The following is a 23259-nucleotide window of genomic DNA, read 5'->3' on the forward strand; positions in this document are numbered from 1 at the left end:
TTCAGGCTCTGCCTCTGGGTCCTTTTTGGATCTTGCTTGGTAGCACCTGAGTAAACATAAGTAATGGTTGAACACTTTTTGGGAACACGGTTAGGCTTTGATCACATTTGTTAGTTTACATAATTACCTAGCTATAAGGTAGTTCTGCTTTTTCCTGTTTAAACGTTTTTCTGATCATTCTTTGGATCCGAGTGTCTTACTGGTTCCAGTTTTTTTCTTTTAATACCAACTTTTTAAAATGTAGTACATCAGTGGTTGGATTACTTAATGGAATAATGGTTTTGTAGTTCAGTTAACATCAAGTACTTTAAAGCTTCTTAATATCTGTAAAAATTTTTCTTTTTCCTTCCTCTCTCCCTTTTGTAACTTATTCTCTAATTCTTTTCCTAATTAGATATGAATCTGGAAGTTGTATTTATAAGATTATAAGTATTTTATCTTTTAAGAATTATGCTTTTATCATTCAATTTGTTCACGTTTAAAATACGGTTTTTGTGGTCCCTGTCAAAATAACTCCAGCATTCTTCACAGAGCTAAAACAAACCATCCTAAAATTTGTATGGAACCAGAAAAGACCCCGAAGGGCCAAAGCAATCTTGAAAAAGAAAACCAAAGCAGGAGGCATCACAATCCCAGACTTCAAGCTATACTACAAAGCTCTAATCATCAAGACAGTATGGTACTGGCACAATAACAGACACTCAGATCAATGGAACAGAATAGAGAACCCAGAAATGGACCCACAAACAATGGCCAACTAATCTTTGACAAAGCAGGAAAGAATATCCAATAGATTAAAGACAGTCTCTTCACCAAGTGGTGCTGGGGAAAGTGGACAGCGACATGCAGAAGAATGAACCTGGACCACTTTCTTACACCAGACACAAAAATAAACTCAAAATGGATGAAAGACCTCAATGTAAGACAGGAAACCATCAAAATCCTCCAGGAGAAAGCAGGCAAAAACCTCTTTAATCTTGGCTGCAGCAACTTCTTACTCAATACATCTCTCTACAAGCAAGAGAAAGAAAAGCAAAAACGAACTATTGAGACCTCATCAAAATAAAAAGCTTCTGCACAGCGAAGGAAACAATCAGCAAAACTAAAAGGCAACTGACAGAATGGGAGAAGATATTTGCAAATGAAAAAGCAGATAAAGGGTTAGTTCCAAAATTTATAAAGAACTTACCAAACTCAACACCCCCCCGAAAAATATAAATAATCCAGTGAAGAAATGGGCAAAAGACATGAATAAACACTTTTCCAAAGAAGACATCCTGATGGCCAACTGACACATGAAAAGATGCTCAACATCACTCATCATCGGGGAAATACAAATCAAAACCACCATGAGATACCACCTCACACCTGTCAGAATGGCTAACAGTAACAACTCAGGCAACAACAGATGTTGGCAAGAATGCGGAGAAAGAGGATCTCTTTTGCATTGTTGGTGGCAATGCAAGCTGGTGCAGGCACTCTGGAAAACAGGATGGAGGTTCCTCAAAAAAATAAAAATAGAACTATCCTATGACCCAGCAATTGCACTACTAGGAATTTACCCAGGGGATACAGGAGTGCTGTTTTGAAGGGGCATATGCACTCCAATGTCTATAGCAGCGCTATTAACAATAGAGTATGGAAAGAGCCCAAATGTCCATCGATGGATGAATGGATATAGAAGATGTGGTATCCATATATAATGGAGTATTACTCGGCAATCAAAAAGAATGAAATCTTGCCATCTGCAAGGATGTGGATAGAACTAGAGAGTATTATGTTAAGCGAAATGAGTCAGAGAAAGACAAATATTATATGACTTCACTCATACGAGGGCCTTAAGATACAAAAAAGATGAAGGGGCGCCTGGGTGGCTCAGTTGGTCGGGCGTTCGACTTCGGCTCAGGTCACGATCTCACTGTTCGTGGGTTCGAGCCCCGCATCGTGCTCTGTGCTGACAATGTGGAGCCTGCTTGGGATTCTCTGTCCCTCCATATCTCTGCCCTTCCCTCTCTCTCTGTCTCTCTCTTTATCAACAATAAACATTAAAAATATTTTTAAATAAAAAAGTAAATGGGGCGCCTGGGTGGCTCACTAGGTTAAGCATCCAACTTCAGCTCAGGTCATGATCTCACGGTTCATGAGTTCGAGCCCCACGTCGGGCTCTGTGCTGTCAGTTCAGAGCCTGGAGCCTGCTTCAGATTCTGTGTCTCTCTCTGTCTCTGCCCCTCCCCCACTCACGCTCTGTCTCTCTCAAAAAATGAATAAACATTAAAAAAAACTTTTTTAAAAGATACAAAAAAGATGAACATAAGGGAAGGGAAGGAAAAAAAATATGAAAACGGGGACAAAACATAAGAGACTCTTAAATATAGAGAACAAACAGAGGGTTGCTGGAGGGATTGTGGGAGGGGGTATGAGCTAAATGGGTAAGGGGCATTAAGGAATCTACTCCTGAAATCATTATTGCACTGTATGCTAACAACTTGGATGTAAATTAAAAAATTAAGACGTTATTAAAAAAATAAAATACGAGTTTTAAGTTAAATTTTTCACAAATTAGATTGAAGTAGGTTATTTCCATTGGGGAGTTTGCTTCCTAAGACCTTTCCACGAACACCTCTTTTGTTTCCTGTTCATTTCCTGTGTTGTACTGAATCTGGAAGTGTTGCTGGTATCACAAAGAAATTCTAACTTGATGCCATTTCCTACAACTCACCCTTATATTTTTCTTTTTCAGAACAAGGTAAATAACCAGTTTGGGCTGGTTAACGTTGCTCCTGCCACACCCCTGCTGCTTGCTCGGAATCTTCCGCACACAGCGCCAGGCACTGCATTGGGTACCAGGTCAGTACCGCATACGGAGGGCCCCAGTTCACTGTGTGCATGGGGGTGGGGGTTCTTCCAAAGAGTTGGGTTGGAGCCTGGCTGGGCTGGCCTCTGCCCCACAGACAGTGGCTGCTGTCCTGGTGGGTTGAATAAACTTGATTCTTCCTCAGCAGTTTGATTGAGAAAATTGGAGACACTGGGTCTGGAAGTTCCAGAGGAAGAGAGGGCATGGGGGACCCCGTGGCTGCATGTGAGGAGAAGGCTGGGAGGCAGAGCCAGGAGATTTTCAAGTTGTGGCCATTGTAGAAAATTGGACAAAGTAGAGGAGTCGCCCCTCCCTCTGCTTTTCCTCCCCTCTGCTGAGCTCCCTGCAGGGACTTCAGCGACCCCAGTGCTCTAGGGTTCTGTGGGTCCTAATAGCAGATGTCTAAGGAGACAGTCCCTTTGCATACCCTGCGGTGCTCATAGCACTCAGAGATAGAGGCCTGTGGGAGAGAGCTTTACTTGGGTGCCTTAGCTCTGAGAAAGGCCAGTCTTAGACTGTGTTATTGTGCTTTGCTCGTGAGTTTTTATCCACTAAATGACATGTGACACTTATGAATTACTAAGCACTTTTAATAGAGTAAGAGTATGTGATTTCTATATAATATGACGAGCTAAAAGCATTGGAAATTTTTTGGAGCGCCTGGGTGGCTCAGTTGATTAAGCTTCCGACTCTTGATTTTGGCTCAGTTCGTGAATTGAGCCCTTGTGTTGGGCACTGGGCATGAAACCTGCTTAAGATTCTCTCTCCCTCTGCTGTCCCTGTTCACGTTCTCTCTAAAAAAAAAAAAAGAGAAAAAAAAATTGGGCAAAGCTGTGGAGATATATTTTATTTTTTTGTGTAAGTGTTCATTGTTGCAGGGGCAGAGGGGCAGAGAGAGAAGGAGACAGAGGACCTGAAGCGGGCTCTGGGCTGTCAGCACAGAGCCTGATATGGGGCTCACACTCACGAACCCGGAGATCATGGCCTGAGCCAAAGTCGGACATTCAACTGACTGAGCCACCCAGGTGCCCCATGACATATTTTAAGTAATGTTGAAATATGTGTAAGTAGAAACTTTGAGGACTAGTTGTATTCCAAGTACTGATTTTGTCGTTGCTCTAAATGAAAAGTGACATTGGGTTTTCATGTAGCAGAGACATCTTGAAGACCTTCGGCTCTGGTTGAGGGCATTTCCTAGTTTAAATAGAAGAAGTGTCAGGTTAGTGGAAAACAGTAAGCATTTGTGTTGAATTTTTAAAACTGTATTTTGAGATGCTTATAGATTCATATGCCGTTAAAAGAAATAATACAGAGAAATCCTATAGATCCTTCACCCAGATTTCCCCAGTGGTAGCTCCTGATTAAAAATAGAGTCTAAGCAGAAGATTGCATCTATTTGACCCACTCACCTTACTCACATGGCATGTTTTACGATCTGCCATTTCTGTCACGTGTTGATTCCTGTGGCCGCCAGCGCCATCAAGACACAGACCATTTCTATCCCCCAGGGTCCCTCCTCCCTCTTCCCTGACAGCCACTCCATCTCTACAGTTAGTCCCTGAACAGTGCTGTACGTGGAATTGTAGGGTGTGTGGGATCAGCCCTCCTTGCAGCCTTGAGGTCCACCCAGGTTGTATCAGTGACTCAAGGTATAGAAATTCTAGGAATTTGTTGTAAAAATATAATAAATCAAAGGTGTCATTTTTATAATTAAAAACAATAATAACAAAATAGCACTAGAGCTAAAAAAGTTTATTATTTACTCAAGAAAAAACATGCTATAATTTAGTAGTTCACAGAATTTGGTAGCCAAGTTTAAAGGTAAGATGAAATGAATTTATGAAAAAGTGATTGATGTTTTCAGAGTCTGTAAATAATTTCAGTGTCATGTCCACATGTCCATGACTTGAGCTTATTTGAGTGGAAATATTAGTATGACCACAATTAAAGTTCTCAATAATTTCTCGTAAAAGTTAATGGTCCTTTATGTGTCATAGGGTAGAGTTATAACTATTTAATTTCAAGAATTTGTTTGAGGAAGGAACCAGAAATGAATGAAGGAGTGTTTGTTGTTCACACACAGACTGTGTGGCAGGTTATTTGTCTGAAGTTTGAAATCCATAAAAGAATCATTTTTTGAGATCTTTTAGGGAAAATGGGAAACATTAGCAAAGCATCAGAAATGTCTGTCTTGGTTCTGAAAATACTAAAAAAGCATGTATTTATTAACATTGAATTCTTTCTCTCCCCTGGAACAATAGAAGTTCAGCAGTGAAATGAGTTATTAAAATAACAGATTAACTATCTTGCTAGGCACTACTGAGATTAGGTAATCATTTATTTATTTTTAAGGTGGTAACGCTTACTTAAGTTGTATTAAAGCTGTAACAAAGGGGCACTTGGGCGGAGCATCCATCAGACTCTTGATTTCGGCTCAGGTCATGACCTTGAGATTTGTGGTATCAAGTCCCCGCCTTTGCACTGACCGGGAGGACCCTGCTTGGGATTGTCTCCCTCCCTCTCTCTCTGCCCCTCCCCCCCCCACCTCATGCGCATGCGTGCGTGCACTCTCAACGCTCTAAATAAACATTAAAAAAAATTGTAATATAAAGTTGGGTAATTTAGACAGCACATTGTCACTTATCCTAACAAGTTAGGGGGAAAAAGTGAAACATTGTAGGTAAATAAATTCTCTGTGACGTTACAAACTGATGTATCGAAAAATGTATTGAAATTGAACAGTTTCCTGACTTTATAACCAGAATATTGAGGTAGAATGTAGTTTTTTCTTGGTGACTTTTGATGGGCAGGTTTCTCTGCTGTCCTCCAATAGTGGTATTTTTGGTGTCTACGGAAAGGTGTAGTTCAGTCCTCACCAGACTCCCTGGGCTGCTAGTCTTTGCCAGGTTCTTGTGCTGGTTTTTCAGAAGCTCTGTTTTATCTCCACTTTCTATTGGCTGTCGTTTTTGGTTTGGAATTTTCTGCCTAGGTAAGCCACACTCTCATTTTTTCTGCATCTGATCTGCTTTGCCTAGGAAACCAGAATAAACTTGTTAGAATTGGGATTACTAGTAAAACTGAGGTATAGATACTTGTTTTAGTAAACACTTTAATGATTAGTTTATATTAATATTTTGTTTTCTTTAATTTTTTTAATGTTTATGTCTGAGAGAAAGAGAGAGAGCACAAGCAGGGAAGGGGCAGAAGGAGAGGGAGACACAGAATCCGAAGCAGGCCCCAGGCTCTGAGCTGTCAGCAAAGAGCCCGACACGGGACTTGAACCCACAAACTGAGATCGTGACCTGAGCCCAAGTTGGACGCTCAACTGACTGAGCCATCCAGGCACCCCTGATATTTTGTTTTCTTTAAACTGTAAGTCTTGTGTAAATGGTAGGTTTGGTTTTTGTTTTGTTTTTTTTTTCTCTTAAATGTTTATTTTGGAGAAAGCACACAGGAGAGCGTGTGGGGGAGGGGTGGAGAGAATCCCAAGCAGGCTCAGCACTGTCAGCGCAGAGCCCAGCTCAGGGGCTCAAACCCATGGACCGTGAGACAATGACCTGAGCTGAAATCAAGTGTCAGATGCTTAACTGACTGAGCCACCCCGTGTTTTTTCTTTTTTGACGTAACTACTGGTGCCCAGAGATCTAGTTGCCAGGTTCAGTGGTGTTTTTAGGGTGTGTCTCTTTTGCCTGTCTTGTGTTTTATTACCTCTTCCTTCTTTGCTCTGTATTTCCTACCTTTGGAGTCATTGCTTCGTTGTGACCTTGCTAACACCTGTAGCAGCTTGTACCTGCTCCTTGATGACTCTGTCCACTGGAAGATGCAGTCCTGTCCTTCGAGTGTGATCTGGGCACCGCAGCCGCAGCACCCCCTGCTGCCTGCACCAAAGCCTTCACCTCATCACGGCCAGGGTCCTGTGTGTGGTTCACTTGCTGGGGTAGTCATACAGGTGCTTGGGCTCTTCCTGAAGAGAGGAAGAGAAGGAGGCTGAATTTGGGAGATAGAAAGTGTTTGAACATTTAGTAAAACCCTAGTGATCCAGACATGGTTGTGTTTTGTGATTTTCTTTTTCTGTGTTTGACATCTTGTTAGCATTAAACTGTGACTTTGGAAATTTGGCAGAATTCCAAACGATTTGGGAAAGAAAATAGTACAGTAAGCTAGTAGCAGCTCAGACAGTTTTATTTCAGAAATGACGTGGAGCGTGTTTCCTCCAGGCGGTTCACTGATCTGTGATAGGGGAGTTGATGGTGTTTTCTGGCCTTAAATACTTGGATCCTCTTTTTTTTTTTTTTTTTTTTTTGTTGTTGTTAAGAGAGAGAGCATGAGCAGGGGAGAGGAGCAGAGAGAGAGAGAGTCTTAAGCAGGCTCCACACTCAGCATGGAGCCCATTGCAGAGCTCGATCTCTTGACTCTGGGATCATGACCTGAGCTGAATGCAAGAGTTGGTTGCTTAACCGACTAGCCACCCAGGTGCCCCAATACATGGATCTCCTTAAGTAGAATTGGCTTTTGTCTTTGGCACATGGTAGATTTAATAGATACATGAAGCTGAGTTTTCTTTAAAAAAATTGCCTTTAATTTCAATGTAACCTTTAGTCTCAAGTCTTTACCAGGCCTTATACTTTAACATTTAGTATTCGGTTTTAATCCAGGTGTAATGAATAGTTCAAGTATTAATGTTTATCTAGGAAAAATAACATCTTCAAAAAAGTGATAGTTTTTTGGATGTAATTATTTAATACTTTAACTCTGATCTCAATAGTAACGAATCATTGTTCAACTATATGTAGCAATAAATCTCTTTTTCAGCTGAAGATGTGTGTCTAAAATGCAAGCTCAGCTGAGCAGGAACCTTAGGACGGCCTTGCCCTGCCTGCCCTCTAAAACTGGATCATGAAGGTGCTGGGAAGAAATTACTTCTGGGTGTTGCTTCCACTGCTTCGCTTGATGGCAGATGCTGCGGAACATGAAGAGGTGGCAAAACATGCCATCAAATTGCACCGAGGGAAGGGGGCGGCCATCACTCAGAGGAAGCAGTGGGTCCTCGATGGTTGCAGGAAGCTCTCCGGGCTTCTTCGCCAAAAGACTGTGGTTCTTAACAAACTGAAAAGTGCAATCAGAGCAGTAGAAAAAGACGTTAGCCTGTCAGATGAAGAGAAGCTGTTTCAGGTGCATACGTTTGAAATCTTCCAAAAAGAGCTGAATGAAAGTGAAAATTCAGTGTTCCAGGCCATCTATGGACTGCAGAGAGCCCTGCAAGGAGATTACAGAGATGTTGTGAACATGAAGGAGAGCAGCAGGCAGCGCCTGGAGGCCCTGAGAGAGGCTGCGATTAAGGTCAGTCCCCTCCCACCCTGAGCCAAGGAGCAGGTCAAGTAGAGGTCAAGGGAGAAGGCAGCTGGTGCTGATGCTTCAGCAGGTGTAGTCTGGCAGGGGCATCCATTCTCAGTAGTGCACACGTGGATTTCCCCTCCTTGTGCACCGTATCTTAGCACAGTTGCATTTCACCACTTCTGGGAGTGCCAGTGCTTTTCTGTGTTGAGATCACAAGGTAATTATACTAGTTACTCAAGTTATCCCAGTAAGCTGATGTGTATGAAGTATGTGGTAAATATACTTGTAACTGCAGTCAACATTTTGAATTTCTGACAAGAATGCCTTTTGGTGTGAAGGTTGGCTGTCTTTAATGCCCATCTACTGAAAACAAAAATACTAAAATTAGTTTTAATATATACTTTTGAAATAAGGATCGTGATGAAATACACTTTTAAAATGAGATAAAACTATTACTATACCAGATGTGATATTATTTATATATATATTTTTTAATGTTTATTTTTAGAGACAGAGACAGAACACAAGCAGGGGAGGGCAGAGAGAGAGGGAGACAGAATCTGAAGCAGGCTCCAGGCTCCGAGCTGTCAGCACAGAGCCCGACACGGGACTCTAACTCACGAACCACGAGATCATGACCTGAGCCAAAGTCAGATGCTTAACTGACTGAGCCACCCAGGCGTCCCTAAACTCCTTCGTTTTAAAGAATAGTGGTATTGATTTGAGGTAGTTTTATGATAAAATAGAGAACTAACATGCATTGAGTGATGTTGATCCAAATATGTATGCTTTCTACGTGCAGTTTTTGCCTCACATCTCAGGCCAGGTTCTGGGAGGTTCTTCAGCTATGAGAGAGGGGTTGGGTGGTGTTGCCTAGAGAGAGGTCTGTCAAACAGCTACACTTCTCCTTGGGACTGCCTTGCTGCTTCTCTGTTCTAGCTATGCCCCACCCCTTTAAAGTATGAACATATACTTTAATAGTAAGGATGTTGATTTGATTGATAACTTGAGTTTAAATATGATGGTATAAAACGCAGTGGTATTATTGACACCATCCATCAGTTTTCCAAGTAATGCTGTCAGATTCTTCTGGAATAGTTTTTCCTCTGTAACTTGGAATTTGTGTGTATCCTACTTAGAAATTTTTAGCTCAAGAATCAAGTATCACAGGTGTTTTTAGAGTACAGCTGGACCTCCATACACAGTAGGCATGATGTCTGGAATAAAATCTGTTCAGTGAGGATTGTGTATGAATAGTTGACCTTCAGAATTTATCAACAGTAGTAGATTATGTTTGATGATGCGTGCGTACAAATAGGTTTCCCTAAACATTTTGCTAAGCTCCATCATGTTTGGGTGATACAGGACACCTGACCTTCTCTCCTTGACTGGAGCTAGCATTACACGTTTATAAATGTATTTGACAGCGAGAGCATGTTGGCTCGCATGGTCCGGCCAGGCCAGGCACCTAAATGAAGTCCTGGTGTGGCCTATTTCTTAATAAACCCCACACTTCATTTCTCACCAATAAACAGGAAGAGACAGAATATGTGGAACTTCTGGCAGCAGAAAAACACCAAGTTGAAGCCCTCAAAAATATGCAACATCAAAACAAAAGTTTATCCATGCTTGATGAAATTCTTGAAGATGTGAGAAAGGCAGCCGATCGCCTAGAGGAAGAGATGGAAGAACATGCTTTTGATGACAATAAATCAGTAAGTAGCATTCCAGAACAGTCTCCTCTTTGCTCGGGCTGCTTGCCGAGAGAAAGTATGGTGGAATTTATCGGCTATTTTCCGTGTGGACTGACGATGGAGATAAAACCAAACGCTTTCGTATCCCAGAGAACGATTTGGTTCGGTTACACAGAAGTACACTATACACCTGTCGTTTTGCCTTATGTTTTTGTCAGTGCCCCCCAGGGGCTCATATCTATGCCCCACTTCCGTGTTCAGGTGGATTGAGTCTCTGGGCTCCAGAAAGCGTGCCCTGGGACAGTCAGGTGTCGGTGCTGTTCTGCCCGGGGGAGCCATATGCTCCTGAGAGGAATCGTGTCTGAGGCAGGCATTCGGACTCCCCACTTGCTGTGACGTGTTTAGATTCTCTGGGAAGGACGAGATGAGTGCCGAAAACGGACTGTGAGTCCTGAGGACTCAGAAAAGGATGCGGCAATTAGAGCAAAGGCGAGTGCAGTTCGGGGCGGATGAGCACTGAGCGGGGCTGTCCTGAGCGTGTCCGTGGTTCCAGGGGAGGACGCGGGGCTGTCTTTTGAAGGTGGTGCTCTTTCTTCACTGCTCACCGAGTGCTCGTGCGTCAGGGCGTCAGGCTGTCGCTGCCGCAGCTTTTCCAGGGCAGCTCCACCACTGTTGGCTCAGGGTCCCCGCGGGTCCCACGGGCGAGGGCTTGGCCCAGCACTGCACCGTCCGCTCCAGGCACTGATAATGGGCTCTGGGTTTTCACCTCGGAGGGTCGCACGACCCCTCCTCAGGCTCTCAGAACCCAGGAAGACCATCTGTTTGCCAGGTTACCAGGTCGCTGCAAAGGGTGCAGTCAGAAACAGCCGGGTAGAAGAGGTGAAAGCATGTGCGCAGGGCACTGCATCCTGTCCGGGCCCGCTGCCCTCCCGGCGGGGCGCGTCTGTGTGTCGGGCACCCGGAAGCTCCCCGAACCCCATGCTCCAAGCATGTCCCGGAGCTGCCTTGTGCGGGCTCGCGATTCGCTTCACCTCCGGCCCCTCCCCGCCCCGAGGTCACGTGGCTGCTGTCCCTGGTGGCCAGCCTCATCCTGCGGTCATCGAGTGGCTTTCTGAACGTCACCTTGCTGGCACAAACTCAGGGAGGCCGCGAAGGGCTTGTCGGATGTACCCGTTGCTCCTTATGCTTGGGGAGGCCACGCTGGTTGTGGGGCTGCGGGCCAGGAAGTGGGGTGAAGACCAAACGTATGTTTCTTGTTACAGATTGTACCCTAAATCGTTAAAGTGGATGTCTGGACGTAATAGAAATCCTAAACGCCTTCATTCTCAGATGGCCCTTGTAACTGAAGCAGCTTTCCTGATTTGTGCTAATGAACATCTGTGGACCTTTCGTCATACCTGACAGAGTGCTAGAAATACTTCTATCGCTCTTCTGTACAGAATTTACGCTCTAAAAATTGAACTTGAAAACATTTCATGGGTTTAATTACACGATGTTGGTTATTTTCACAGGTGAAAGGGGTCAATTTTGAGGCAGTTCTCAGAGTGGAGGAAGAAGACGCCAATTCCAAACAAAATCTCACAAAGCGGGAAGCGGAGGATGATTTGGGTCTTAGCATGCTGATCGACTCCCAGAACAACCGCTATATCTTGACCAAGCCCAGAGACGCGACAATTCCACGTGCAGATCGCCACTTCCTAAAGGTAGTCTGTCTGCTTGCTCCCTCTTGAAGTCCCCTCTCCCACCTTCCCACTTCCAGGTACTAATGTAAAGTAAGCTTTATTTTCTGAGCCTCGTATTAGGTTGCATGACCTTCCTCCTAACAGAGAGATTCTACTACAATTTCCTATATTTTCCATGACTTGAAACACTTTCTCTTAATTTTTAATTTTTTCCGAAAAGAATGAGGCATTTTAATACTTAGAATGAAAATTAACGTTGCTTTTGAGAATTTGGAAGCCGTTTTGAAGTCAGGAGTCCCTACAGTGGGCTCAAGCTTTGTCACTAACATGGAACATCTGATGAGGCGGAGAAGCTTTGGCTAAGGTATCATCTGTGTAGACACGGGTACAGGATGAGATCCAGCTCCTCCAGAGGTGACTGACATTCCAGACCGAGTTAGCCACCCATCTGCTCCCTCTGAGGCAGCAAGTCTAATAAGAGGATGTGGAGTTATGTAAAGATTTGCAATCGACTGTGTTCTGGTTGGAGATCACTGTTTGGGTTTGGACCAGAGTGGGTAACAGCTGTAGGAGTGGCCAGTGTGGTCTGCTCGGAAGGCTAGTGGGGTCTGGACACACCGTCGGGGCTCCAGCAGCATTCCCGAAACCACAGCTTGTGCTGGTCTTAAAGAGGGAGGCAGCGCAGGCTGAGAGGAAGGACGCTCCCAGTGGCTGATTACTGTACCAGTAAACTCAAAGCAGGAAGATCAGCCCAGGGATAGCCTTCCTTTTTTACCACCAAAGTGGAAACTGGGAGGGGCCTAGTCTGCAGAACGTCTGCTTTCTCCAGTAATCAACCCTTTTCTTGCCAACTGTTACCTTAAATTTTTGTGTTTATTTCTGGCTTATTCTCCATTAGGACATTGTTACCATAGGAATGCTGTCTTTACCTTGTGGCTGGCTGTGCACGACGATAGGGTTGCCCACAATGTTTGGTTATATTGTTTGTGGCGTACTTCTGGGGCCTTCAGGACTGAACAGTATTAAGGTAAGAGCAACTGTTTTAGTATCTGTTTAACAAAATACTAAAGAAATGCTCATGAAGACCTAAAAGTTTTGAACTTGAATTAATAAAGATAGCATTTCCTTATAAACCATATTAAAGAAGATGCTCTTTAGAGTTTCATAAGAAGTTCCTAAATCATAAGAAAGTAATTTTGTTAGTGAATGGATGATTTAACTAGAAAAGAAATCCCGTTTATGTCTTTATTTTTTTAATTAAAAAAAAGTTTTTTAAACGTTTATTTTTTTGAGAGAGACAGAGAGCATGAGCAGGGGAGGGGCAGAGAGAGAGGGAGACACAGAATCTGAAGCAGACTCCAGGCTCCGAGCTGTCAGCACAGATCCTGACATGGGGATTAAACTTGTGAACTGCGAGATCATGACCTGAGGGGAAGCTGGCCGCTTAACCGACTGAGCCACCCAGGGTGCGACAACCCCCCACTCTGTTCATGTCTTTAAACTGTTAGTTTTAAAAATTCTGTTTCCAGTAATAATGATGGATTATGTTATTCAGACACTGAAAGCAACAAAAAATGCTGGGTTAAATGTATAATTTAAAAATTTTTAAAACATTGCAAAGCTGGTAAAGTAGGGGGGATTTTCAAGCCTAAATATAGGATAATGTGAAAACCCCAGGACGTAGTGAGTGCTGGCTGTTGGCTGAACAGAGTGAAGTGACTTTCATCCTATATCGATGACACTTGTTGGCAGTGAGGAACAGTTCCAAAGCTTTTGTGGGCTCCAAGATGTGTCCTGTAAATGCACACAATTCAGACGAAATGAAGAGATTGGCAAGAATAGGTGATGCGTCATATATCCAACACAGAAGCAGTGGTGCAGGTACTGGGAAACACACACGGGAGTCCTGGCACTTTCTAGTTGGGTACGACAGGAGCAGACGGATGGGGGGGAGGTGTGGGCATCTGCTCGCAGCCTCACCCTCCTGCTGATGGGCACACCTTGTACCGGGCAGGAAACATCATCATCTCTAACTGAACTCAACAGCACGTTCAACTGGCAGGGGCTACCGGCTGAAAGCCCAGGACCTTAGTGAGCAGGTGACCACTGACTGACATGGGGGGGGGGGTGCTCTCGTGGGCTGGGCTCAACCTGGTGGGGTGGTCTCTGGGAAACACTGTTTTAATTCAAATTTCTGAATTCATAATCTCCATACAGTTGAGAACAAAATGGTGTAAGTACAAAAAATTTTAAGTTGTAGGTGGAGAATCTCTGTCTTGTCCTGTCCCATCCCTCCCTTTCCAGAGTATTTATGAACAATAGCAAATAGAAACGTATTTTCCTTTTTTCTTCAGAGCAAAGGTTGCTTGTAAGCCAAGAATTCAGGCTGAATAATAATAGAGGCTGAGTAAGGTAATAAATACAACTGGAGGCTACCAATATTATAGTTCCTAACAAATTTGCTGTATCTTGGTAAATAACATAATTACAGTAAACCCGGATGAAGACCCAAGAGCATATTAGCCAAAACGGGAGGTGGTTAATGGAGGAAGTGTGACTGTACCAAAATATTTACCTTTTCCTAATAAGAAGTTAATAGGCTTCTGTGTTACGTTGAGAAGTGCAGATTTAGGTATGTGACTTTCAAGTCATGAGTTTCAGCCTCATTTTAAAAAGGGAAGAAAAATAAAAGCAGTGAGGAAGTATAAAAACCAGGAGACGAAGGAATAAGAGAAATCTTCTGTTATCACAATGAATATAAGTGGAATAAACTTGCCTGTGGAAAGATACAGGTTTGCAGATGATGTTAGGTTCAAAGAGAACAAAATGAGTAAGTGAGGAGGCAGATGCCAGCAAATGGAGGGCAGGGCCTGTCCTGTCGGTGGCTGACAGGGTGCGTGTGCGTCCCTGCACAGCAGCTTGGTGCCTGGACATGTGGAGATCTGCTTGCTCTCTTCTTTCAGACGCTGAGTTCATGGCTCAGTGGAAACCATGAATGTAGATGATCTAGGGATTACCAAGTATAACCGTGTAAACAGCATTCTCTGCCATAACATAAAAGCATAAAAAACAAACAGCAAATAAAGGACCAGAACCAACACGGTGCACAAGAACGCTGTATACCAGAACCTGTGGGATGTGGCCAATTCGGTTCTCAGGAAAGAAGTTTGTACACATAGTCATGCACAGGCCCGTGCTGGCAGGCCAAAGGAAAGTGGGGCATCTTGATTAAAATGTCCAGCTCAGGTTCAGTGCCTCCCCATCCTCCAGAGAAAGTGAAGGAAGGAGGTAATGAAGAGCGCAGCCTGGACACAGGTGAATTCGTGAGCTAGTTCTCAGAAAAAGAGATAAAAACAGTCCTTCAGCTAATCAAGAAAAAGGAAAAAAAAAACGTATAATCAGGAAGTTCAAGCTATGTCAGGGATAGAGGACATTCAGAGAACTAGTTTTAAAAAAAATACTGTGTTTTTTTTTTTTTTTTTTTTTTAGGATAGTTCCACTGAATATGTTAGTACAAGATTGTTCCTTGAAGTATGCTTCATTTGTTAGATACATTAAATTGTGTGGTTTTAAAATTTTGTTCCCAGTCTGTTGTGCAGGTGGAGACCTTAGGAGAGGTTGGCGTGTTCTTTACTCTGTTTCTTGTTGGCCTAGAGTTCTCTCCAGAAAGGCTGAGAAAGGTAAGGGCCTCACCAAGCTGTGTTATCGCCCCCAATTTAAACATCATATGGTTTTGATTTATTTACTTTGTGTTTGTTCATGATTGGACTATCAAGTTAAGTATTTTAGAACAGAATATTCTTTTTATTTTTGGAATATAAATTCTAAAAGATAAAAAATACTAGAAAATGCAAATTCAATGAATGAGTAAAATTAGCTTTCATGTAGCTAATTCCAGAAAAGTTCTGAGAAATGATATGTTTGAAATTTAACATGTGGGGGTCCCTCCAAAAAGTCCAAAACCGTTAGAGGCTGAACTATCTCAGGGATTGAATGTTTGTGTAAAATGAAAATATGTAAAAGACTTGTAGCAGTTAGGACCACGTGTATGAAGAAGTGTGAAACTAAGGGAAGCAACAGTTGCCTTCTAAATTTGTTTGCTTCTAGAACTATTACTTGGAATACTGGAGTATTGCAGAAATGAAAATAGCTGGAGTAAGTTGGAAGTGAGTTAATTAAAAGCTGTGTTTTTGGACGGACACCTCACAAAAGGGGATAGTTGGTCACAAAGCCAGCGGGAGGGCGGGGACAGCAGTGCTGGTGGACCCCAGGCCACGCCGGCAGGTGGCTCTGGAGTCAGTGTGAGGGCTGGTCGGACAGCAGAGCGGCCTCGCACAACAACTGACGACCCTTCTCTTGGTGGAGCTGCCCTGGGTCTCCGTCCCTAGGAAAGAATGAAGTACAAGGTTTTTCATTAACCCTCGAATAGTCTTCAGCTTCTTGTAGCATTTTTATGAAAGCGGAGGGGCAGCCTGGGTGTCTGACGGTTACACTGTCACAGCTCTTGAAAGGTATCATGCAGCCATAAAAGACGTGACAAGATCCGAGATAGCAAAGAGAAGTACATTGAGGCGCTGGCCTTAGTTCACCTTGTTACTCTTTGACCTCTCTTTTCTTCTCTTTTTTCCTGTTGGAAGCTCTGTTTGTCCACCTCCCAGTTACCATCACTTCCTTTAAACACTTCTCCAGATGCGCCTCCTTACCAAGCGTTCTGAGTCCCTTTAGTGTTTTCTCAGGCACTTTTGTGTCTTTTTATGTGCTTCTGGCCTGACCTCCATGTGTTAAGTTCCAGACCCAGAGTTTAAAGGACCCTGCTCTCCTCCGCGAGCTGCGCTTGGGGCTGTGCCATGCCAGCAGCATGGCCAGGACCTGCAGCCGTGTGAGGAGCCAGGGACCTGTGGACGGGAAGGTCATCGTCCGCAGCTGTCCCCGCTCCTTGCTCCGCGCAGGCTCCTCTGGGCTTCCACGTGTGTTTAGTTGAGCGAGGCTGGCAGCCGACAGTGGTGGTTGCCTGTGGCTTGGGACAGAGAGGGGCAGAGTTCGGGTTCTGCATTGACTGGCCTTGCGGTCTCAGCAGAGTATCTCACGCCTTGGACGTTGGGGTCCTCGTCTACATGGCCGGGTTTGTTCTGGCCTAAACTGCTGTAATTTATATTTTTCACCACTCTAGCATTCACCGTTCAATGAGAACTTCATCCAGAGTCATGTGAACAGAGTTTTAACCTGTATGAAACTGCACGCTGTTGCTGGTGTGGTGCTGACTTGTAGGGCTTTGGGGTTTTATGCTGACGGGGGCTTACATTTGTGCCTGGCAATGCAGCCTTAGGAGGGCTTGGCAAGGAGGCGGTGTGTGCGTGTCAGGGAGAAAGTGTGCTGTGGTCTGAGAAGTGGAAGGAACCTTCCTGGGGACCCAGCACCTGTTTAGTGACTTTGGGGTGAGCTGGGGCCCCTCTGACATGAATCCCTCACTCGTCAGCTCCCTGTGACAGGCTTGCAGTAGGACGGCAGCCTCGCCCTTTTTAGGCCCCTGGGCTCAGACTGCAGATTTAACCATGCCTAATAAACTACGCTAGCAAGTGACAAATTTGTGTTTCTCCAGCATAAATAACGAGCAGGGCGTCAGAGCAGCCTGAAGTGACCGGTGCCATCGTGGACTTCCGTGTGCCCCTCGTGACAGAAAGTCATTCAGTGGGTTTTGAAATAATAATTGCTGGAAGGCCCTCTTGGGTCCTCTGGGAAATCCCCACAAGTCTGAGTGGAAACGGTTCAGAACACCAAGGTCTAGGAACTACTTAATTGTTGGCGCTGAGAATAGCCACAGTCATTTCTTCTGATGGCGCGTCCTGTTGGGTGTGTGCACCCCTGCCTCGCTGTGCTCTAGCTCCCCCTATGCTGCCGGCTCAGCTTTCATGTGCTAGCTCCCTGTTTCTGTCTCTCTGCCTGGGAGTTGTGTTTTCTCCTCTTTTTCTCCTTTTTTCTTTTTAACATTTGCTTTTTTGAGAGAGAACTCGAGTGAGAAGGGGAGGGAAGGGAGAGAGAGAATCCCAAGCAGGCTCCACACTGTCAGCAGGGAGCCTAACTCGGGGCTCAATCCCGTGAACCATGAGCTGAGATCAAGAGTCAGAGAAACTCAACTGACTGAGCCGCCCAGGCACCCCCTCTTCCCCTTTTCTCCTTATTTGTTCCCTCAGTAAACCCTTGCTCCAGACGCTGGTGGCTACTGACTATGAGGTGGTATACACAGCCCTGTGGCCCTCCCTTGTGGGACTACGGGTCTGGGATTTCAGAGGGATGTGTAGGGCTGTGGACAGAAGTCCTGGGACAAGAGCTGAGGAAAATGGAGTTTGGGAGGGGATGTGGCTGTGGTGCAGATGCATGGGGACCAGGCCGCTGTGAATTCCAACACGGGGAGTTGCCTGGGACCCTGCTGAGCAGCAGGATCTGATATGTGTGGCCGGAGAGCCTGTGTTTCTGGGAGCCCCGAGTGGTCCAGATGCCCCATGTGGAGCAAAGATCTGTGGGCACTGCCCGCATTTCCCACCCTCGTTTGCTGCACACTGTGCTTCTTGGGCTAATAGATCCCAGCCCTCCTGACCAAGGTTTGGTAGCGACCTCAGAAATCTTTAGTCTGGCCTTTGAAAGTCTACAGATGTAGAAGGCAGAGTAGAGAGACGGTTACTTCCCCAAGGTGCTCAACCAATAATGGGGTCAGTCCTGAGCTCCAGGGTCCCTTGTGGGCAGAAAAACCCCTAATGCTGCTTATAGGAGTGGCTACCCTAAAACCTGGGAACCTTAAAATTCAGCATGCTGGCCTCCCCAGGAGCTGTGCCTAGGTCTGCAGGTGCACCCTGGCCCTCCCGCTGCTCCTGGCTATGACACAGGAAGAGGGGGAGCCATTGGAAGGCCATTAAACCACAACAGCCATCGCCACTCCCAGGTGCCAGAAGCAGGGATCAGGGAATCTGAACCTTGGAGAAGCAGCCTTGGGGGCTAATCTCTCTCTGGAAGGCGAGCACAGAGCCTGGGTTGGCCAGAGACACATGGCAGAGGACAGAGTGGCTCTGTGTGGAAGGCTGAGTCTTCAGTTCGTTTGCCTCTGTCAGCGTCCCACCATTTGACTCGGAACTTGGTGGTGTCGGGAGGATCTTGTAACTCGTTCCTGAAGTTGGAAGCTTCTGTTATGGACAAGCAGGCTGGCAGCTGGTTATGGCTGTGGGCGGCCGGGGTGTGTGTGTGCCCATTTGGCCACAGTAGGAAGTCAGTGCCCAGCCTTAGGAAGAGCCTCCCGGCTGCCCTGATTCCTGAAGACAGTGTTGTGATTTTGAAAGAGGTGTTCCTTTTTATCAGGAAGCAGAGCAGGGGAGGAAAAAGATCACATCCTTCAGAGCACCCGAAGACACAGATGAGGCTTGCCAGCCAGTGGGGCCCACAGTGTTTGCCTCTGAGCTTCTGTGCCAAGCCCTGCACCCCTTGCCCCCCTCTGGGCCCCCCTGCACTCTTGCCAGAGGGCCTGGCTGCGCAAGTTGGTTTTGTCCAAGAGGGTGTAGGGTGAGAAGAAAATGAATAAGTGCTTTCCAGTAGGATAGGATGAGTTTCGGTTAATTTCTTTTGTCACTATGTACCATTCATGTTTGTATAAACGTCAGGTAGTTTTTAGTATCCCATCTGTTCAACTCAGTTAAAAACCTTGGAGCGTTAAAATCAACCCTGATTTCTTCCACATTTTCCATTATGTCTAACCCAGCACTGAGAGCTCACTGAGGTGCTTCATCAGTATTTGATTATTGAGCCATGCTGCCTGGGTCTGTGTCCTGACACTGACTTCCATGTGACCGTGGACAAGTTAGTGGGCTTTGTGTTTTCATCTAGAAAAGGTAGAGGTCGTGCTGTCTACCTTTGAGATGTGTTCTGAGAATTAGATTATATGTGCACAGACATGTATTACATGGAGAGGCATGCATGTTTAGTCCCAGTAACAATACTTATCACTCAGTAAGCTGACGGAAGTGTTACTGTTTTTACTGTGTTCACATTACGACTTTGGGTGTTGTGCTGATGTGTTTACTGCAGAGCTACTTCCTGAACAATTTAGGCCCGTGACCAGGCAGTATATGTGTATGCGCTCTGCATGGAGCCGGTCAAGAGATGACCGTCGTCACTAAAACCTGTGTAAACGAATGTGTTCTCTTCAAGGTCTGGAAGATAGCCTTACAAGGACCGTGTTACATGACACTATTAATGATCGCATTTGGCCTGTTATGGGGACACCTTTTACAGATCAGACCCACTCAGAGCGTCTTTATTTCTACGTGCCTGTCCTTATCAAGCACACCCTTAGTGTCCAGATTCCTCGTGGGCAGTGCCCGGGGTGAAAAAGAAGGTAGGTGGTAACATGTTCTAAGTATTTGTTGAAGTATTAGGTATTCAACTGGCTTGAATTCACTCCGAAGGCCTCTTAGAAAAAATTGCAACTCTCTCTCCCTCCCTGGGCTTTCCTAACAGTCACGGGCCCTCGTGCTGTGTTCACTCAGAAACTGACACCCTCATCAGTTCAATTGTTCCACATTTCCACTTGATTAAGAAAACAGCTTTTACATGCTCATTAATTTAGGATAGTTGGAGGACCACATTTAAATAAAGAAGAAAATCCACGTTGGAAAGTGCACTGTGGAATTGGTGGTTTAAGGGACGAACACCGCACCAACCTGAAATCACCAGTTGTCCTCACGGGAGATGACATGGCGTGTGTTGCCTGTGGTGCCGCGAACGGGTGTGTGTTATGTGCAGCCTGAAGTAGAGTGACAGGTGCACTCTGTTCACTGCTTTAACTCTGACTGTGGTTGGAAACTTACAGACTTTTGGTACCTTTTTTCTATAAACTACGTGATGGGTACTTTGGTGGTTGGGAGTATTTTCACCTCTTTGGGCCTAGTTTCATGTCTGTACTGGCAACACCAGCCTCTGATCGTTACTGGACCTAGCGAAGCCAGCCTGGGTCAGCGGCTTAGGGACGAACGTCCTGGGCTGACTCACACTGGCAGCTTCCAGCTTCGACAGTACTGCTGGTTTATATCCTGTGAACTTGTTGTAGTGATTTTCACTGTCTTGCTCTTGTTTTGTGAAAGTCAGTAAAAAACGGTGAAAACGTCGTAGCAACTTCGCACTGGTATTTGCCCTGCACCAAACACACCACAATGAGAGAAAAATAGGAAAAAGGAAAGCAGAGTGGTGTGGCTGGCTTCTCTGATAAAGCTGACCTTCCTGTACTTGGGGCTGGTCCTGGGGCTGCAGGCTCCCGGCATTGGTGGTGGCCACACGCAGCCCAGCCACTGACTGACTGTGGGCCAACGCGCCACGGAAGCAGCCTCCTCGCTTGGAACTGTACTAACTAGTGGTCTCGTCTGTGGGGTCCCAGTGTCCCTGTGGCCTGGTGCTTAGGACCACCCTTCACAAAGCCCTAGTGACAGAAGGAGGTGAGGGGGCACCGGCAGTGGTGTAGGATGATGAAAACAACTGCTTCTGTAAGGACCTGCACACTGGAGTCCAGCGTGTGTGAGGAGTGAGGATGTCAGTGGCTGGGAGAGTTCTGTAACAACCCCAACTGTCAGGATGTGAATTCTCCTTGCTTATGGAAAAGTCTAATAACCACAGTGAAATAAGCATGCTTGAAGCACTCAACATAAGTGAAGAATTCATGCCTATTGGATTAGGCACAAGGATAGGACACAGTACACACAGAAAACATGGGAAAGAATGCCAAGAAACAAAGGGAATAGTTAAGAGGCTCAGCATATATACAGCAGAAGTCCTGGAAGAATAGAGTGCAGAACATAGCTGCTGACTTTCAGACTTGGAGGAAAATGTGAGCCCTTAGCCTGAACGTTCCACCCCAAAACCGAGCAGGAAAAAGGACAAGAATAAATGTACCCTCGGCACATCCCGGTACAACAGCAGAGCTTCAGGGACGAAGGGGAAGGCTTGACAGCTGTCAGAGAACACAGGTGATCCGTACGCCTCCACCACACCGGGGGCAGGCGGGGCCTGTGGAGCCGCGTCTCTGGCGTGCACACCCAGCAGAGCTGCCAAGAGCAGGCACAGGTGAAGGCGTCGTCAGACACACGTAGGCTTGGCAGCGTGGCTGCCCATCTGGAACACGGGAGGACCAAGCACCACAGGTTTAATTAACCTTGTACACAAAGTGCCTCATGTATCTTGTGCATGGACTGCTGGAAAAGGAGGGCTTTTTCCACTTTGTAGAGGCCAGGAGGTGCCAAGATGGTGGAGCAGCATGGAAGCTTTGTGCGTTTCTCATCCCTGAAGTGCAGCCAGAGCAACACCAGACCATCTTGCACGCCTAGAAAATCGATCTCAGGATTATCTCAACAATTGGCACAACTTGAACCACAGAACTTGGCAGGTATGCGGTGCAGAGAGGTGAACTAGGGGGAGGGGGAGAAGCCGTTGGGGGGTAGGAAGCTGTTTTTGCTTGTGGAGAGAGAACAGAGACAGCGGGCGTAGGTGGGAGAGAGTACAGGAAAAGCACTTTGTAGAAGGCCAGCTGAGAACTTGGGCCTAAGAAGGTAGGAGTGTCTACAGGGTTGCCAGTGGGGAGGCAATGCTCATGTTGAGAGACTTGGGCTTTGTAGAAACTGATAATCACAGATGTGCTAAAGTGTGGCACCTGAAGGACCGTTAGAAAATGTACTTTGGGAGAAAAAGGCTTTGACTTATAACGGCCATGACAAATAACGTGGGAATAAATCTTTGAAGAGATATGTGTGACCTTGGAGGACAAAAGTACAAATGTTATCGAAGAGAGAGCCTGTGTTCGTGATGAAGAGACTCAATACATAAAGATGCAGTTTCTCCTGAGTCTATAAACTCCCAACTATCCCAGTAAAAAATCTGGCAGGGTTTTTCATGAAATTTGGCAAACTGCTCCTGAAGTTTATTTTAAGAACAAAGGCCAAGAATAGCCAGTGTCAGTTTGAAGTGAGGTGCTTCCACATCAGACGGCAGGCCCTGTGGTCCTGTCCCTGTGCTTGGGTGGTGCGGTGTGTCTGGGCCAGATGGGGCAGGAGACGATGGACAGGCGGACACGAGCAGGGCACGTGTGGCTGGGGGTGGGTGGGAGTTAGTCCTTGAGTCCTCCCTTGAGCCGCACACAGAAACCAGCCCCACGCAGATTGAACAGCTCAGTGTGTTGGGCAGAACTTCAGAGACTGCTAGAGAGAAATATGGGTGACCTTAGGGCAGAGAGGATTTCTGGAAGTGAGATGCAGAATCCAAAGGAAAAAGTGTTGATAAACCCGAACACGTGGAACTTTAACTTTTACTTAAAAGGTATCTTTAGAAGTTGCAAACTAGAAGACATGTGCTATGTATATAAAATGTGCAAGAAGTAGTACTTAGAATGCATCAAGAGTTTTAAGAAGAATCAAAACAGAAGGAAACCCCGCTGGAAAATAGAGCTTCTTCCCAATGGAGAACTTACGGAAGAGGAGGCGTGCACGCTACGTGAACATGGAGAAATGCCGGCCTCGCTAGCGAATCGGGACGTGCAGGTGCAGACCTGTCCTCCCATGAGCCAGCCAGGTGTCTCGCCGGACCTGCCCCATGTCGGCATGAGAGCAAGCGCTCACGGGCGCTCAGTGGGAGCGTGAGCTGGTTTGGTCACTTTGGGGAACGGTTC

General features: G+C 45.7%; 1 protein-coding gene across 5 annotated transcripts in view; it reads left to right on the plus strand.

The window, feature by feature from the left end:
• Positions 1 to 23259, plus strand: part of TMCO3 (transmembrane and coiled-coil domains 3) — a 49766-nt gene that overhangs the window by 1159 nt on the left and 25348 nt on the right. For 3 of the 5 annotated variants that reach the window (XM_042930755.1, XM_042930721.1, XM_042930745.1), the window contains exons 2-8: positions 2741 to 2847; positions 7667 to 8194; positions 9727 to 9906; positions 11397 to 11588; positions 12466 to 12594; positions 15155 to 15247; positions 19761 to 19947. In XM_042930755.1, the coding sequence (XP_042786689.1) occupies positions 7751 to 8194; positions 9727 to 9906; positions 11397 to 11588; positions 12466 to 12594; positions 15155 to 15247; positions 19761 to 19947 (1225 nt within the window). In that variant the 5' untranslated portion in view covers positions 2741 to 2847; positions 7667 to 7750. Of the gene's footprint in view, positions 1 to 2740; positions 2848 to 6206; positions 6227 to 7647; positions 8195 to 9726; positions 9907 to 11396; positions 11589 to 12465; positions 12595 to 15154; positions 15248 to 19760; positions 19948 to 23259 lie in introns of those variants that run through there. The other 2 variants (XM_042930730.1, XM_042930736.1) reach the window with 2 other exon arrangements.

This window comes from Panthera leo, chromosome A1 (genome assembly GCF_018350215.1).
Source record: "Panthera leo isolate Ple1 chromosome A1, P.leo_Ple1_pat1.1, whole genome shotgun sequence".
Lineage (NCBI taxonomy): Eukaryota > Metazoa > Chordata > Mammalia > Carnivora > Felidae > Panthera > Panthera leo.